Raw genomic sequence first — 16,055 nt, 5'->3', positions numbered from 1 at the left:
CCTGCCTGGTAATACATGTTCAACAAGACAGTCAGGTATACAAACCCATTTCTTTAAACACTTAAAAAGAGGTAAGGGGGCTGGGCGCAGTGGCTCACAGGTATAATCCCAGCACTTTGGGAGGCCGAGGTGGGTGGATCGCGAGGTCAAGGGATCGAGACCATCCTGGTCAACAAGGTGAAACCCCGTCTCTACTAAAAATACAAAAATTAGCTGGGCATGGTGGTGCACGTCTGTAGTCCCAGCTACTCGGGAGGCTGAGGCAGGAGAATTGCTTGAACCCAGAAGGCGGAGGTTGCAGTGAGCCGAGATCGTGCCATTGCACTCCAGTCTGGGTAACTACAGCGAAACTCTATCTCAAAAAAAAAAAAAAGAGATAAGGAAAAGCATTAAAGAAAATGGAGCCGCTTAGCCCTTTACAAGAGGATTAATTGAGGCCATAGCAAACAGTTTCCATATAGCACCATAGGAATGGTCAGTGCTAGCTAAAACAACTTTAGAGGCCAGTCAGTACCTCCTCTGGAAGGCAGAATTTAATAAATTATGCGAGCAGCAAAACCCTTTCTAATAATAGCCACTGTTACTATTCCTCTGCTACATGGCTCTCTCAAAATTCAGTTTAGGTAAAACAGCAGCCTTTAAAGGGAGAGAAATTACGACAAGCCCATGAATTAGTGTAGGAACAATTAAAAGCTGGCCATATAGAACCATCAGACAGCCTTTGAAATTCTCCCATTTTCGTCATTCCCAAAAGGTCTGGTAAATGGAGACTTTTGCATGACTTACGGGTTATCAGTGCTAATTTGCAACCTATGGGGCCCCTTCAACAGGGGCTCCCTTCCCCCACGGTGATTCCTTGAGATTTGCCTATAGTTGTTTTTGACTTTGAAGAGTGCTTTTATACTATTCCTCTTGCAGAACAGGACAGAGAAAAATTTGTGTTTATGATACCAGCTATCAGTAATGAAAGGCCAGCTTGCCAATTTCATTGGAAAGTACTTCCTCAAGGAATGCTAAACAGTCCTACCATGTGTCACTATCATGTAAATCAGGCTTTGCTCCTCAGAAGAAAAGAATTTCCTAATTACAAGAGTATTCATTTTATGAATGATATTTTACTAGCAGCCCCAACAGAGCCAGTGCATTTAAGTTTATATGCCTGTCATAAAAAATACATGGTTAAGAGGTTTAATCATAGCACCTGAAAAAATACAGATGTCTTCCCCTTGGAAATATCTTGGCTACATACTAACCTCCTGGTCAATAAGACTGCCAAAGGTTAAATTAAATACTAGCAACTTACACACCTTAATGATTATCAAAAATTACTGGGCAATATTAATTGGCTTTGCCCACCTTGGTCATGACTACTGACAAATTACAGAACCTGTTTTCGATCCTAAAGGCAGTACAGCTCTGGACTCTCCAAGGTATTTAACTCCCACAGCAAAGAGGGAAATTGAGGAAATAGAGTAAGCTATTTCTCAGAGGCAACTAGAATGTATAGACCCTCAATATTAAACATTCCCCAACAGGATTAATAGGACAGATGACCCCAGGGCTGCGTTTCCTAGAATTGGTTTTTTGCTCACATACCAGGACTAAAACACTATCTCCCTATATCTAGCTAGTGAGTAAAGTCATCTATATGGGCTGCAGACAATGCAATTAGTTGCTAGGTAATGACCCTGATGTCATAAGAATTCTTTTGAGTAAAAAACAATTCGAAGCAGTACTGTCCTTATCTCTAGACTTTCAGATAGCACCTCTGATTATGCAGGCCATATAGGACATGCCTTTCCTGCTGACATACTACTCCAGTTCTTATCTTGTACTCCTGTAGTTGTGCCCACAAAGGTAGTTCACTCCCCCATACCTAATACTATAACACTTTTTACTGAAGGCTCTGGTAAAAATGGAAAGGGGCTATTTGGTGGGAACCACATTATTCTCTCACTGATTCTGGATTTGCTAGCACTTAGAGAGCTGAGGTTGGAGCCCTAATATTTGCCCTGGAAACCTTTTCAGCTCAGCCCATCAATATTGTTAGTTACTCTGCTTACTCTATTTATTTATTGCAGAACCTTAAAAGAGCCCTCATTAAGTCCGCTCTTGAGCTCACCGTGTGTGCACTTTTTCTTCAACTCCAGCAATTGCAGGATCAACGTACACATCCTATTTTTATCATACATATTTGAGCCCACAGCTCACTGCCTGGCCCACTGGCTTATAGCAATAATCAAGCAAACCTGCAAATTTTAACATCCTTGCTTAAACAAACCACCCAATCACATCAATTTTTCCACCAGTATTGGAGAAACTGAACAATTTCAGCCTACCCAGAGACTAGCTAAACAAGTTATCCTGCAGTGCCCAGATTGCCAACTCACGGGCATGTTCCTGTCTCTACAGGTGTTAACCCTAGAGGACTAGAACCTAATCAGTTGTGGCAAACTGATGTTACACATGTCTCTGAATTTGGAAAACTAAAATATGTATATGTGTGCGTTTCTATCACCCATAGAAAAGCACTTTGCTAAAACCTCTCAATACATAAAACCCACGGTTTTATGGAAAGATGTAAATAGTAATGTATGGTGTGGTCCAAATGATTTGCTAACATGTGGAAGAGGATATGCTGTGTTCAAACCCCCTCAGGCCCTCTTTGGATTCCAGCACAATGCATCAAACATTACCACGGTGCAGCCAGAACCCAACCCAGTACCAGAAGTGAAGGAAGTGACCCCAAAGAACCTACAGTCCCAGAGGTTGCGGCTTCGCCGGACGGCACAAGCCCCATCTATCACCTGGGGGGTGCTGAAGAAGACGACTCAGGAGGCTGAACAAATCCTGCTCCGGACACAGACACCATGCACTCCAGATAATTTATTCCTTGCTATGCTTTCTGTTATACATTGCAACTCCTGTAAGGTATTAACCTTTCTTATTCTCTCACTTTGCCTTCAACCCGTACCTGCTACACTCTATTGGGCTCATCGCCTAGATCGGCCTTTCTTCCACCCTGTTACCTGGGCAGACACTCCCTTCCCAGCCTCTAATAATGTAACTGCTTGGCTAGGAGGGATTGACTTACCCCGGGTAGGGTTCCTCATTAATGACGCACATTGGACTAAGGTGCCAGGTAACACTATATATCACTCCACTCTCCTTCCATTGTGTGTAAGTTATAAAAGTTCTAACTCTGACTGTGTACCTGCCCAAACACAATTATTGCTACATCATGGCAAAGGAAATGCCTTAACGTTCTTGGTTGTAGGTAGCCTCAAACTGGGCAACGCAACTAATGCCACCTTCCCCAAAGAACAAACCCAAAGTGGATTCCACTTTGGCTGAGAGGTCTGTCATAGGGGACAAGCCTGTAGCCTCCAGTTAGGCAATCATGACATCATAGACTGGAGCCCTCATGGCTGTTGCCATCAGTATGGGCAACCATACTGATGTTTGTGTCCATTGTGGCATCAATTACAGTTTCTTTTTTTTTTTTTGAGGTGGAGTTTCGCTCTTGTTACCCAGGCTGGAGTGCAATGGCATGATCTTGGCTCACCGCAACCTCTGTCTCCTGGGTTCAGGCAATTCTCCTGCCTCAGCCTCCTGAGTAGCTGGGATTACAGGCATGCGCCACCATGCCAAGCTAATTTTTTGTATTTTTAGTAGAGACGGGGTTTCACCATGTTGACCAGATGGTCTCGATCTCTTGACCTTGTGATCCACCCGCCTTGGCCTCCCAAAGTGCTGGGATTACAGGCGTGAGCCACCGCGCCCAGCCCCAATTACAGGTTCATAGCCATGTCCTGCTTCACTATGATGGGTGGATGAGGGGATGGGATATCCCAGACCCCAAGTAGAGTCCATGCCACCCCAAGACACTTCATGGCACCTGGGACATCTAAGCACCACTCTTATCACCTGGCATGGGATATATCATAATTCCAGTAACAATTATACTATGCCTTTTATTCATAATCACTCAGATCAGTGCCTGATTTGCACTGCCCATCCATGTGTTTTCCTTATGGGAACCAGTATTTCCATTACACCTCAAAACTCCATGTTTGTGACCCAAGTGCAGGGACAAGCCTGGTTCGCCCCATGTATTACTAATTACCGTATATCTAGTTTTAAGTGTTACTAGTGTCATGGTATTATGGAGACAGTCTGAGACATTTCTGCCAGTCAGTTTGAGGTGAGATTGGCAAGGTTTCTCTGCTCTTGCCTCCCTAGAACATGCCTTGTCATGCCACGTCAGACACCAAAGATTCATAGGTACACTAGCCTTTATAGGCTCAGCCATAGTCATCGTAGCCACTACTAGTGTCACTGTTGGATTTATTACTGAATCAGTACAAACAGCTACCGGTGTAGATAACTTGGCCAGAAATGTATCTAATGAACTTCTCTTACAGCAGGGTATAGATCAAAAAATTATTGCACATCTGCAAGCCCTTGATGCTGCCTTGGAATATGTAGGGGAATGACACGATGCGCTGGCACTCCAACAGCAATTAAACTGTGACTGGGAGCATAAGCATATCTATGTCACCTTTCTACCCTGGAATCAATCAATACATAGTTAGGATGAGATGAAACACCACCTCTGGGGAATCTTATATGATAATTTAACCACAGATGTAAAGCAACTTAAAACTAAAATTCTAGAATCCCTAAATGCCATAAATCTACATGCTCAACATACAGCCATATATGGAGGGATGCAGAAGAACATCTCTCCTAGATAGACGCCCCCCACTCCTGGGGGGGTCATTCCTTAATTAGGAAAAAATATTACTGATTATACTCACATTTGTCTCATGTTATTTGCTAATTCTAGGATGCAAAGCCGAAAAATGAGCAATGACTACTTCGCCTGACAAACCTGTTACTGCACACATCTGTACTCTTCAATCAACAAAGCCTAATGAAAAAAAAAAAAAAAAACAGAAAAGGGGGAGATGTATGTAGGAGAGGGGTCAGGGTGGTGGGAGAAATTACCAGAACAGAACACAAACCCTGGAAGGTTGGAAGGTTTTGCAAAAGCTTCAGGAGAGAATAAAAGCTGAAGGCAGCTGAGTCTCTTACCCCGAGGCTAAGGGCAAGGGGTAGGTAACAAGGGAGTGTACAGGAATTTATCTAGATAAGTTTGTTTCTGTCTCCAGAACGCAACACTTGATAATCTGTGCCTGTGCAAGACTGCTCCCTGAAAGGTGGGGAACAACAACGTTAATTACCCACAAATTGTGTTTGCTCCAGGCCTTTGTCATTAAATCCGTACTGCATAAATACAAGCAGCTCTGGCTTATCAGGACTGTCTCTCTTTGGCAACACAAAGCTGGCGGTCCCCTAGCTTTGTTTCACAGCCTGCCTGTGTCTGAGTATTTCTTTCATTCATCACTTGGCCAGAGTCTGCAGGGCAGACTCAGCAGTTACCCACCTTAGCTAGACTAAGAAAGTTCTAGTTTTTCCTTCTCCCCGCTTCCCTGGGGTTTTTCCTTAAGTATTCTAGGCCTAGGGTTCAGATCCTTTAGTCAAGATGTCACAAGTTTAAAAACAAAACTTGAGGAACTACCAAAGGTATAGGAGTTGTTCACTTTGTTGAAATTCATTAGAGAAGACTTACTAACAGTTGTATTTTTAGGTTCAACGGATAATTTCTTTTTCTCCCCTTTCCCCAAATTACATTCAGCATTTAAAGCTGTTTATGGCTTGCCATCAGCATTATTCTGTTAGGATTGTTAGTGTTAAAATCTGTTGTTTTTTTTTTAAGACTCTTAAAGTCTAGATGAATTCAGATGTTGACCAGAATGTGAATTTTACATAATGTTCTTGATTAAAAAGATTTGTTTGTAAATTACCTGTTGTTTTTGCATATGCCCAGTTGATGTGATAAAATTTTCATTGCCTTACCATAAAGCCTTGGTGATCAGCAGGTAGAATGCAGCTATTGTAAAGCTTTTCATTAATTTTAAAAGTGCAAAATAAAGCAACCATATTTAAGTAATTAGATTGTCTTTTAACAGGCTTAAAGTATTTTGCTAAAATGTGGGCTTTATTACTCTCTACTGCAAGATTACTTCTTAGCAGCAGGATAGAGGAAGTTTGAGAATTGAGAAACTGCAGTAGTGCCCCATTATCTATGGTTTTGCATTTCATGGTATAAGTAATCCATGGCTACCATGGTCCAAAAATATTAGATGGAAAATTTCAGAAACAACTCATAAGTTTTCAATTGTGTGCCATTCTGAATGAAATCTTGCAGTACCACGCTTTGTCCCACCGGTCACATCAGTCATCCCTTTCTCTAATATATCCACACTGTACACACTACCTGCCTGTTAGTCATCTACACCATCTACTCTTAACATCCAACCATTGACTATGTCATGGCTCCATGATCCAGGATCACCCAAAGCAGATGACCCTCCTTCTGATGTATCGTCAGAAGGTCAGTAGTGGTGCTCATGCCTGTTATCCCAGCACTTTGGGAGGCCAATGTGGGTGGATCACTTGAGGTCAGGAGTTTGAGACCAGCCTGGCCAACATGGTGAAACCCTGTCTTTACTAAAAATACAAAAATTAGCCGGGCATGGTGGCAGGCGCCTGTAATCCCAGCTACTCGGGCTGCTGAGGCATGAGAATCACTTGAAGCTGGGAGGTGGAGGTGGCAGTGAGTCAAGACTGCATTCCAGCTTGGGTGATAGAGCCAGACCCTATCTAAAAAAAGGAATGTCAGTAGTAGCCTCATGGTGTCTCACAATGCCTGCGTCACCTATCTCACTTCATTTCACCATGCAGGCATTTTACCATCTCACATCCCATCATCAGAGGAAGGGTACAGTACAATAAGAAATGGACTACAGTCATGTAACTTTCATTACATTATATTCTTATAATTGTTCTATTTTATTCTTAATCTCTTAATTTGCCTAATTTATAAATTAATCTTTACCATAGGTGTATATGCATAGGAAAACCTTGGTATATATAGGCACCCCAGTTCTTCACATAGTTTGGAACATAGTAGGTACTCATATTTGTTAACTTAAAGGTGGCTTCACAAAGGAAATTATATTTGACCCCTGGGTCTTTGAGGAATATGACTTATTCAGGCAGAGAGGGGAATCATTTATTAGAGGTCCAGGAGGAGGGAAATGTGTCCTGTGTCCTGAAGCTGTGTGCTGAAGATGACAGGGGATGAAGGTGGGAAAAGGTAAGTTGAGAGCTGAGTGGGAAGGATATTGAATGCTTATATCTTTACCCTCTCTCCTACTTAAGAATGGAATTTGGAAACATTACCTATGTAGTATTCTTGCCAAAAACGTGGATTTCTCATAGCCCTTAGCAACTTCACAGATCTAGAACCTCCTGAAGGGGAGGCCAGATCTCCTTAAGGAAGGACTCTGCTCTACTGCCAAAATATACACTGGTTTCAGCTTCATTTCAGAGTTTCCTGTAATGAATCTTGAACTCCAGGGAAGTCTCTGACAGTTCTTTGGCAACGGTTTTGGAGATGGTGATCTGATCATCTCTGAAGTATTCATTCTAGACAATGTTCAGAGCTACTGGCAGCCAACCACCCAGGTGGCTTTATAGCTGTAACACTGCTCAGTCTGGCTTGTAGAGTTCCTGAGAGTAATGGCCACTCTCTGCTTACCAGGTCAAGGCTTGTGGGTTATGCATAGTGCATTTGTCACCTCCTTCCTGCCAGTTCTCTTGAGAGCACTGATGTTACCCAATTCAGTGGAAAAAAGCTGGGGGGGTGGGGGTAGGGGTGGACCAGTAGCTGAGGTAGTTACCACAATCTATTCTCTCATTTTTTCCATGGTAATTGGGGTTGACATTGAATAACATGCCTGCTTAACTGGGACTATATTTGCTGTTTTCCTTGTAGTTTTAGGTGTATGAAGCAATTAAGTCCTATGAAATTTGAGTGGAAATGCTGCTAATTTCAGGTTAGGAACCTGAGGACAGTGATGGTACCTCCTCCATGCTCTTTTATCCCTTCCCAAAAGTAGTAGCAATAGCAATGTAGCCTTGATTTTTCTTTTTTTGAGTCACAAGATGGAGGGAACCTGTATCCCTGCATGACTACATGGAATATTGAACTGTTATGTGAGAGCAGATTAAATGTTTTTAATTTTTAAGCCACATTTTTGTTTGGTTTCTTGTTATAGCAGCTTACTTTTTGCTCAGACTTATTGATCATTTTTGTCAAATAACATCTGAGCATTTGCTTCATCAGTGTAGGCCATGTGCAGGCTGCCCCACTTTTGCATTTCCATTGTAATGAAATCTTGGGATGAGGGAGACTAATTCTATAAAAGGCTTTGAATTAAGAGTTGTAAGCTGTATTTTGAATCTTGGTAAGTATTGTTACAGCCCTGTGAACGTGTATAGCAGCAGACACAGCCTAATTCTATAGCATGTTGTTTTTTCAGCTCTGCTCCCATAGATTGATGGTCTTTTTGTTTATTTGTGAATTTTCTTGAGGCAGGGTCTCACTCTGTCGTCCAGACTGGAGTGCACTGGCGCAATCTCGACTCACTGGAACCTCCACCAGGCTCAAGCGGTCCTCCCACCTCAGCCTCCATAGCAGGGACCACAGGCACGTGCCACCACACCTGGGTAATTTTAGTATTTTTTGTAGAGATGGAGTTTTGCCACGTTGACAAGGCTGGTCTCGAACTCCTGATCTCAAGTGATCCACCTTTCTCAGTCTCCCAAAGTGTTTGTTGGTTTGTTTTTTAATAGGAAAAAACTTTAAAACCTTAGACAATTTTAGTGATAATGCTGTAGCATTAGAATACTGTTGGCCAGGCATCTGGGCATCTGGGCATGGTGGCTGAGGTGGGAGGATCACTTCAGCCCAGGGGACGGAGTTTGCAGTGAGCTCAGATGGCGCCACTACACTCCAGCATGGGCAACAAAGAGAGATCCTGTCTCAGAAAACAAAAAACACACTTATATTCTGCTACTTTTGTAGAATAGACTCTAGTATACTATATTGGATGCCATTTAAAATATTTTAATTTTAGGTTAATATGCTAAATATTTTATAGAATTCTGAGAAGCACCAAACTTTTCAGTCATTTCACTATCTGAATCTTGCTGTAACCCAGGCTGGTTTCAAACTCCTGGGCTCAAGTGATCTTCCCCTCTCCCAGATAGGGGCTTCCAAAGCACTGGGATTACAGGCTTGAGCCACGGCACCCAGCCTAGAGCTATTTTAGAAAACACCATTCTGCAGTATTGAGGAGGAGGAGCTGCTGAGGGCAAGTAGAATGGGGACTTCCAACTCCCAAAGCCACAGCACAGCCAAGGACTCAGTCTCTGGTTGCTGCACCAGACCTCATGTTGGAGTTTGAAAAGAGCCATTGACGTAGAATGAACCAGGTAATTTAACTCTCCTATTTAGGAACCAACATTCATTAAACATAGTACCTTTTCAGCTTTGCTTACAACATGTTCAGAGATTCAAGACTAAGATTGCTGCTCATAGCAGCACTCTGAGAAGTAGGGGAAAAAAATCAACTTTTCCTCTGGGAGGAGAAATAACGTGGAGTAAAATATCTTGCCCTCCACATACTCTGTAATTGTCTCCCAACTGTCTACTTAATGGCAATAAAGCCAACTTGAAGCATACGCACTGATAGGGAAATAACAATCCCCAAGATTCTTTTTTTTTTTTTTTTTTGAGACAGAGTCTTAGTCTGTCGCCTAGCCTGGAGTGCAGCGGTGTGATCCCACCTCACTGCAACCTCCACCTCTCGGGTTCAAGTAGTTCTCCTGGCTGAGCCTCCCACGTTGCTAGGATTACATGCACATGCCACCAAATACTAAAAGTTTTTGTATTTTTAGTAGAGATGGGTTTTCATCATGTTGGCCAGGCTGATCTTGAACTCCTGACCTCAAATGATCCACCCACCTCTGCCTCCCAAAGTGCTTGGATTATAGGCATGAGCCACCGTACCCAGCCTTCTTTTTCTTTAGTTTAATCTCTTGCCTACCCCAAGACCCAAACATTAATATATATTTTTAAAAGGTCCTCTTTAAAGTTCCCAACCCATAATCCACTGTCTTTGGGGGTGGGGGTAGGGTTCCATCTTTTCAGGAATCCTTTCCAGACAAACATGTTGGTAAGTGAAAGGGAAAAGAGAGAGGACACTTTATGCTGAGTGGAAAGTCTCCTGCTGACCTAATAAATTCAGTCCAGTCACCACAGAATACTGAGGCTGGAAGGAAGCCTTTGAGCTGGTCTAGCACTCTCATTTTACAGAGTGGAAATGGTCAGAGCTCTTAACCTGTGTGAGCTGAGAGAGGTGGGTCTCCTAAACCACATCTGAATCCTGGAGTTCATGTGCTTCACACCACCTACTCTGCAAGATCAGCTTTGTGATGGATTTCTGTCAGACTAGGAATCGGCTTTCCCAATGGCAGTTGCTTGGTTCAGTTATTGAAAAATGCTAAAACAGTTATTAACATTTAAGATTCATACTTTTGGCTGGGTGCAGTGGCTCACACCTGTAATCCCGGCTCTTTGGGAAGCTGAGGCGGGTGGATCACCTGAGGTCAGGAGTTTGAGAGCAGCCTGGCCAACCTGGTGAAAACCTCTCTCTACTAAAAATAGAAAAATTAGGTGTGGTGGTAGGTGCCTGTAATTCTAGCTACTTGAGAGGCTGAGGCAGGCAAATAACTTGAACCTGGGAGGCGGAGGTCGCAGTGACTTGAGATGACGCCATCACGCTCCAGCCTGGGCAAGAAGAGTGACACTCCATCTCAAAAAAAATTAGATTCATACTTTTTTTTTAAAAACAGATAGGGTCTTACTGTCACCCAGGCTGGAGCATAGTGGTATGATTATAGCTCACTGCAAACTCCTGGCCACAAGCCATCCACTTGCCTCAGCCTCCCAAAGTGCTGGGATTACAGGCATGAGCAACCATGCCTGGTTTAGGGTTCGTATTCCTAATGGTATTATTACCATTGTCAGGAATCTGATGATTTGAGAGTAGGTTGCAAGTTGTTCTGAAAGTTGGCATAACAGTACCTTGTGCATATAGCTATAGAGATGTGAAATTTCTTTTGTAAAAAGAAAAGTTGAGGCTGAAGTTGATTCCTAAAATGGGAATGCTTGACCAGCTTACCCACGTCTGTTCAAACAGAATGAATTGGCTCTACTCCTGTGGCCAAGTCTATTTATACACCCAATGTCTTACTTTTCCTCCATATTCTCTACCCAAAGCATTTTGAAACCCACCCTTAGCCAGGCATGGTGGCATACCTCTGTAGTCACGGCTACTTGGGAGGCTGAGGTGGGAGGATCACGAGCTCAGGAATTTGAGGCTGCAGTGATCCCACCACTGCACTCCAGCCTAGTTGGCAGGGTGAGACTTCATCTTAAAAAAAGAAAAAGCTAGCATTAAAACATTCCCCCAGTAAAGTTTATGATTCTATAACCTTGGCCAAATGTGAGCTCAGAGATGCAAATTTCAGTTATTTCTTCACATTTCTCCTTGGCCCAGTTTACCTGGAAGCTTTTCTAATGGTTTGGGAGTTTACAGAAAACCCACGTGACTATACAGGAGCATGCCTTCTGTTTTTAGACTGTTTCAGTGAATGTGGAGAATCTAACTAGGCAATTAGCAGTTTTCTCATTTGACTAATTAAAATGGATTTTATCATAATTGCATTACTAGGATTGAATTGATAATGAGGCTTTTAGTGGAATTTTCTGGATCCCAATAGATTTTTCTTCTTTGTGTGTCCAAAAATGTCACATGTATTTTATCTATCTATCGATGTATCTAGTATCTATCTATAGCTATCTATTTGTGCCAGAGTCTCATTCTGTTGCCCAGGCTGGAATGCAGTGGCGCAATCTTGGCCCACTGCAACCTCTGCCTCCCAGGTTCAAGCAATTCTCCTGCCTTAGCCTCCTGAGTAGCTCGGACTATAGGCACAAGCCACCATGGCTGGCTAATTTTTGTATTTTTAGTAGAGATGGACAAGGGTTCACCCTGTTGGCCAGGCTGGTCTCGAACTTCTGACCTCACATGATCCACCCACCTCAGCCATTCAAAGTGCTGGGACTATAGGCCTGAGCCACTGCACCCGGCTAAAGGTCACATGTATTTTCTATAAACAGGAATTAGTTGTGCCTTCCCTCGACAGCTGTTAAGAGATAAGGGAATCAGCTTCAGAGTACTGAATTTATAACTCAGGGGTTGGAGACTGGCTAATGACAGGCTCATTTTGCTCAACAGTGTTTCAGAAATATTTAAATTTGGTGCTAGTGTTTAAAAGCTGGGAGATTCCTACAAAAATTCAGATTCTTGGCGTCTGTTGAAAAATCTGATGGTCTGGCAACATTGTTCTTTCTATGGCAGTAGTCAAGTCTATTAGAAAACAGCAGTCCAAGAAACCAAAGTGTGCCCACACTGTTAAAAATTGTTCTGATGCCTGGCGCAGTGGCTGACACCTGTAATCCCAGCACTTTGGGAGGCTGAGGCAAGTCTGTCACCTGAAGTCAGGAGTTTGAGATCAGCCTGGCGAACATGGCAAAACCCCCTATTTACTAAAAATACAAAAATTAGCTGGGGTCATGGTGTGCGCCTGTAATCCCAGCTACTCAGGAAGCTGAGGCAGGAGAATCACTTGAACCTGGGAGGCAGAGGTTGCAGTGAGCCGAGATTGTACCACTGCCTGCCAGCCTGGGCAACAGAGAGAGACTCTGTCTCAAAAACAAACAAACAAAAAGTTCTGAAATCAGCTGCTCTGAGTGCAGTGTATTACAACTACTTGATCACAACCAGTTACAGATTTCTTTGTTCCTTCTCCACTCCCACTGCTTCACTTGAGTAGCCTTTTTTTTTTTTTTTTGAGATGGAGTCTTGCTCTGTTGCCCAGGTTGGAGTGCAATGGCATGATCTTGGCTCACTGCAGCGTCTGCCTCAGCCTCTGTAGCTGGGATTACAGTCACCTGCCACCACACCCAGCTAATTTTGTACTTTTAGTGGAGATGGGGTTTCGCCATGTTGGCCAGGCTGGTCTCGAACTCCTAGCCTCAAGCAGTCTGTCAGCCTCGGCTTCCCAAAGTGCTGGGATTACAGGCATAAGCCACCGTGCCTGGCCTTGACTAGCCTTAAAAAAAAGTAATAAATTGTCCTAAAATCCTCTTGGCACTGCTGAAATATGTCCACCCAATACCAGCGCAATTTAAAGCCTTGGGTCCCATCACCCAAACTGAAAGGAACCCATGCCATACATGGAGATCTAGCAGTCTCGAGTACCCATTCCAATCTCACTACCCTTTGCATAAGCCACATGATTTGTGTCTGAAGTGAGAGGGTTAGACAGCAAATGACATCTCCTTTCTCTTCTGGTACTTTTAACTCAGGAACTATTTAATACAGAGTATCACACACAAAATGAATCTTTTTTTTTTTAAATTGTTTTAACCAAAGCTGAAAGGAGTTCCCAGTGACTTTAGCCAGTATTCTTCCATAGGCCTTCAGCAAAATGTTCTCCAGTGACTGCCAAGAAGTGAGGAAAATTCAGCTGTTAAGGTTCTGCTTCACCTATAGATTAGGTGCAGCGTTTTAACATCTGGTATTTATCTCAAGACCCAGTTTTGTTTAGTGACTGACCAGATACTTGGAATTCTTGTTAACCCAGATCTAGTAACAACTTGTAGCCACTGGGATGGGCCAAGGGCAGAATATGGTTTGGTTCTGTGTCCCTATCCAAATCTCATCTTGAATTGTCATCCCTATCTGTGGAGGGAGGGAAATGATTCGATTATGAGTCCAGTTTCCCCCATGCTGTTCTTGTGATGGTGAATGAATTTTCATGAGACCTGAAGGTTTTGTAACGGGGCTCTTCCCCCTTCGCTTCCTTCACACGGTCTCTCTGCCTGCTGCCATGTAAGACGTGTTTGCTTCCCCTTCTGCCATGATTGTGTTTCCTGAGGCCTCCCCAGGCATGCCGCCCGGGGTCAATTAAACCTCTTTCCTTTATAAATTAACCAGTCTTGGCAGTTCTTTGTAGTAATGTGAGAATGGACTAAGCAACTGTAGGGTTTCTTGCTAATTCTTTACAGAACTATAAGGCAGTTGCTTCTTTCTTCCTTTGTAAATAGTCTTCTGTTATTGCTACTAACCAGGATTAATTTTATTTCTTTTAAAAAATTAATTTTCCTGCTGCCTGGATATAAATAGGATTAATTTTTAAGCTTGAAAGTTACATTACTGGCCAGACACAGTGGCTCACACCTGTAATCCCAGCACTTTGGGAGGCTGAGGCAGGTGGAGCACCTGAAGGTCAGGAGTTCAAGACCAGCCTGGCCAACTTGGTGAAACCCTATGTCTACTAAAAATATAAAAAAAACTAGCTGCGCATGGTGGCAGGCACCTGTCATCCCAGCTACTCAGGAGGCTGAGGCAGGAGAATCTCTTGAACCTGGAAAGCAGAGGTTGCAGTGAGCCAAGATTGTGCCATTGCACTCCAGCCTAGGCAACAAGAGTGAAACTCCATCTCAAAAAAAAAAATAGAAAAAAAGGTTACATTGTTATTGTGAATAAATCTCTTCATTTCCTTAAGCCTTTGGCAGTCTATGTAATCCTTATTTTTTGAGAATGTACTTGAAAACTGAGGGCTTATACTCAGGAAAAATGAGTACCTTCAGCTTATACCTGCATTTCTCCAGGCTAAATAGTATCACCTGTTTACTATTTATTATCCATCCTTTTTATAGGCAACATATTTCAACAGTCTTGTCTTTTTTGTTGTTGTTTGAGACAGTGTCTTACTCTGTTGCCAGGTGCCAGGCTGGAGGGCAGTGGCACAATCTCTGCTCACTGCAACCTCCACCTCCCGGGTTCAAGCAAATCTCCTGCCTTAGCCTCCTGAGTAGCTGGGACTACAGGCACACACCACCATGCTCAGCGTGGTACTCTATTTTTAGTAGAGACGGGGTACACCATGTTGGCCAGGATGGTCTCCATCTCTTGACCTCGTGATGTGCCTGCCTCAGCCTCCCAGAGCACTGGGATTACAGGCATGAGCCACAACACCCGGCCTGCAACAGTCTTTTCTAAAAGGATGCCCACCTGTGGCAGCACAGGTTCTGAAAATTTCTTCAAAATCAAGAAATGCGCTAATACATTGAGAGGTCATGATGGAACACTCATTCTCATACATTAATGTAAGTCAGGAGAATTTCTTTTGGAGAAAATTGGCAATATCCATCAGTCTTAAATACATAACCTTTGTCCTAGTAACTATGATGCTCCCAATTTATGTGCACATGTGCCATAATTATGTGCCAGTGCAACATAATATATGTAGAAAGTCAACTCCATCATTAAGAGACTGGTTAAATAAGGCTATCTCCAGAAGTAGGCCAGTAAGCAGTCACTGAAAGAATGGGCAGACCTATATGCAGTAATGTGAAATAGAGGTCACTACCACTTGTAAAAAGAGACATTTATATGAATGTGCTTTGAATATCTGAAGGAGACACTGGAGCTGGGTAAGAGTGGTTACTTCTGGGGAGAACAGGAGGACTGGGATGAGGAGTGGAAGGAGATGCTATCTCTGACTTTTGCCCTGTTTGAATTTCTGTGTCCTGTGTTTGCACTTCCTTTTCATTGCTGATGGTTTTTTAAAGACACCAGACCAGGGAATGATGTGAGTTACCAAGTAAGAATTCTCTCACCATTGGTACTTTTCTGAAGGGAATCTGGGTAGCCCAGATACAAACCCTTGCATGGGAGGGCTATCCACCTACTACTCACTGGCTTACCCACTGGACTTGTGTCTGTCTTCCCCAAGGCCAAATTTTCCCCACTCCAGTATATGTGGAAAAATATGTCTCTGTGTCTGAAGCCCTGTTTCCTGCCTACAAGTGGGGTGTATGGACATACGAGACAAATGGAGGTCTGTTAATGGTAAAGCGACTGCAAAATAAATCATGCCTGAACACAGGCACAAAATGGAAGTTACCTGGATACATTTGCAAAGATTTATATTAAGAAAGGGAA

The 16,055-nt window shown here is 43.1% G+C and overlaps 1 protein-coding gene across 41 annotated transcripts in view; it reads left to right on the top strand.

The window, feature by feature from the left end:
• Positions 1-6,016, top strand: part of PPHLN1 (periphilin 1) — a 164,777-nt gene extending 158,761 nt beyond the window's left edge. For 10 of the 41 annotated variants that reach the window (XR_013522701.1, XR_013522700.1, XR_001913489.4 and 7 more), the window contains 2 exons: positions 2,659-2,931; positions 4,850-6,016. Coding sequence is in view for 38 of the 41 variants with exons in the window: in XM_078338894.1 (XP_078195020.1) it covers positions 2,659-2,931; positions 4,850-4,876 (300 nt within the window). In the remaining 3 variants the exon portion in view is untranslated. Of the gene's footprint in view, positions 1-2,658; positions 3,479-4,849 lie in introns of those variants that run through there. The other 31 variants (XM_078338871.1, XM_078338888.1, XM_017975971.4 and 28 more) reach the window with 15 other exon arrangements.
• The last annotated feature ends 10,039 nt before the right edge of the window (positions 6,017-16,055 follow it).

The sequence above is a fragment of the Callithrix jacchus genome, chromosome 9 (genome assembly GCF_049354715.1).
Source record: "Callithrix jacchus isolate 240 chromosome 9, calJac240_pri, whole genome shotgun sequence".
NCBI lineage: Eukaryota > Metazoa > Chordata > Mammalia > Primates > Cebidae > Callithrix > Callithrix jacchus.
Note: the sequence above shows the minus strand (reverse complement) of the source record. Positions and strands in the feature narration are given on the sequence as shown.